The 2,480-nt window shown below is 40.0% G+C and overlaps 1 protein-coding gene across 1 annotated transcript; it reads left to right on the top strand.

The window, feature by feature from the left end:
- Positions 1–456: 456 nt before the first annotated feature.
- On the top strand, positions 457–2,282 carry LSM3 (LSM3 homolog, U6 small nuclear RNA associated (S. cerevisiae); the record flags this gene model as incomplete). The annotated part of the gene is made up of 3 exons (XM_010193868.1): positions 457–567; positions 1,719–1,814; positions 2,142–2,282. Coding segments are annotated over 3 exons (288 nt in total), but the record flags the coding sequence as incomplete, so codon positions are not given.
- Between the last annotated feature and the right edge of the window lie 198 nt (positions 2,283–2,480).

The raw sequence follows: 2,480 nt of genomic DNA, 5'->3' as shown, positions 1-2,480 counted from the left end.
GTCCCTTCCAATCCCTAACGGTCTGTGATTCCATGAAATAGGTAGTGTGCTGCGGGATATGCACGAAGGTGTTCACTCGTTTGAGCTGTGATCCTCAAAGTACACCTTTGTCACAAAAAAGCCACAGGTGTGTTGCTGGTTCATGCAGGGCAGGCTGTCTGCTGCAGTACGGACCGTGGTGCTGATAAGGAATGTAGTTTTTACAGCAATATCCGTGAGGTATGTCTTGCTGCCAAATAAACTGAAGTCTTGTAACTCGTTTTGCTTAGGCCAGTGAACATCCGTGAGATGATCATATGAGCTGCACTTAGGTTCAGCAGGATGTGAAGGAATTATTTGCAGTATTTGAATCTGTGTTTTTCCCTGCTTGTATTCTGTGTCTCACGAGCACTGAGTAATGAAAAAGTTCACAGGCTTCTTCTGTACAAGTAACTTTTTTAATTTTATTTTTTTTAGCAACAAACAACAAACACTGTAGAGGAGCCACTTGACCTCATCAGACTCAGTCTAGATGAGCGAATCTATGTCAAAATGAGGAACGACAGAGAGCTCAGAGGCAGACTACATGTAAGTAAAATGTTCAGAATGCTACTGTGCTTATTCAGCTAAGCACCAGGAAGCCTTTTTTTTCATGTACAACAGACTATTACACAAACTTACCAATCCATGGATTGTTTAAAAATTAGTTTAAAAGCACAGCTGTTTCTTATGGTTAGAAGTGCAGAAGTGGTTAGAGAAGGTAGGTTAAAGATTGTCTTAGTAACGAGGGCTGAACCCTTTCTCTTGTCAAAGTGTAATGTGATTGGTGGAAAAATCTAATTTGTCAGTACTCTGTCTGCTCTTGAATGCTTCTCCAGAGTCAAGAGATGTATTTTTTGATGTTGTTGTCTCCTGAATTATACCAAGCAAATCATTCCACTGCTTTTTGCTTCTGTTTCTGTCTGTGAAATGAGCCATAATGCTCCAGGCCCCTTCTCATGAAGTACCCTGAGGTCAATTTAAGACTGGATTAAGAGTGAGATTATCATCATCAAACAAGTATTGCTTAAGGCCCGCCCTGTGAGGCTACGTACTCAGCTGGATTCTCAAAATTTAGCTTAAGTGCTTTCTTCTGAGAGTGATATGTCACAGCCTTTTGCTTTCTGTTACATCAGTCATCCTTCCTGAGTGCTGTACTGTGCTGGGGGAGAGAACCAGTTGTCCCATGGGTTAACTGGGCCTCAACTCCTTTGGGATCACAAAGGTGTGGAGACATCCACGAGGCACACGTGTAGTTTGCAACATGCTTTAGTAAGGTGTTTGGGACATATGCTTATTGTATATTCCTGTAGCATCGTGTGAATTGCAGCTTTCATTTCCTTTACGCTGGCCCCAGTCAATCCCAGGAGGCAGAGGATGTGTAGCTGGTTTAATGCTAATAAAGTGTGTATGTCTCTGAGCTCTTGTTCATGTTCTTACTGAATGTTTCAGAGCTATTTCCTGGACGAGGATTTCAGTGACTATGAATGTCTTCCCTTTCTTTGATGCTGCAGAGTATTGATTTGTTGACACTTGTCTGAAGTTATAACCATTACTGACACTGCTTTGTTTTGACATAGTGGTGCCTTTTGGTCAATATTGGGTAAACTAATTATGTCTGAAAGTCTTTATAAAGTCTCATTTTAATGACCTTATGTTTGAATTTTGGCAGAAATAATAAACAAACTTCATTCCTGCAGGCATATGATCAGCACTTAAATATGATTTTGGGTGACGTGGAAGAAACTGTGACTACAATAGAGATTGATGAAGAAACCTATGAAGAGATTTATAAAGTAAGGACTTGCTGTATTTATCACTGCAGAAAACGTTTTAAAAACTAAAGTGTTATATCGTTAAAGTAGTTTGTTGCTGAGTACTTTTTCAACCAGGACCTAACAGAAGTTTTGGGCAAATTGTTTTGAGAAGTACAAAGGTTATCTGAAGTCTTGGTGTTAGTTGTCCTGATGTGTTCAGCATGACAAAACATTGTGTGTTTGAGCTTGTATTTGTTGGAGTTGTTTCTGGTGATTTGTTATGATTGAATTTGGCCATGCTTAGCAGATGTGTGTTTGTAAACTATACTTTTGTAAATGTAAACTATTTTTTTTCCTTCTTTATAGTCCACCAAAAGGAATATTCCGATGCTCTTTGTCAGAGGTGACGGCGTTGTGCTTGTAGCTCCCCCGTTGAGGGTTGGTTGAAGCAGCAGAGGATTTAACCTTGTTGGAGAGTTTCAGGCTTTTGGACGATGGTTCTTGTCTCATCATGGGTATCAAAATTCTGTTTGTGTTTTTTATAGGATGTTTTTGTCTGCCCTTTTGGGAAGGGGAGCCAGTTTGTCTTGCAGAAGTACACGTAGGCAATTGAAGCAGTGTAAACCCAACGTAATTTTCTCAATTAATGTAACTGCTGTAAATTGGCTGTCTTGTCGCATCGGTAAAAGAAGCCTTCACTCTTTC

Source organism: Mesitornis unicolor, unplaced genomic scaffold (assembly GCF_000695765.1).
Source record: "Mesitornis unicolor isolate BGI_N332 unplaced genomic scaffold, ASM69576v1 scaffold12881, whole genome shotgun sequence".
Classification (NCBI taxonomy): Eukaryota; Metazoa; Chordata; class Aves; order Mesitornithiformes; family Mesitornithidae; genus Mesitornis; species Mesitornis unicolor.
The sequence above is the reverse complement of the archived record's forward strand: the minus strand, read 5'-3'. Positions and strand labels throughout refer to the sequence as shown.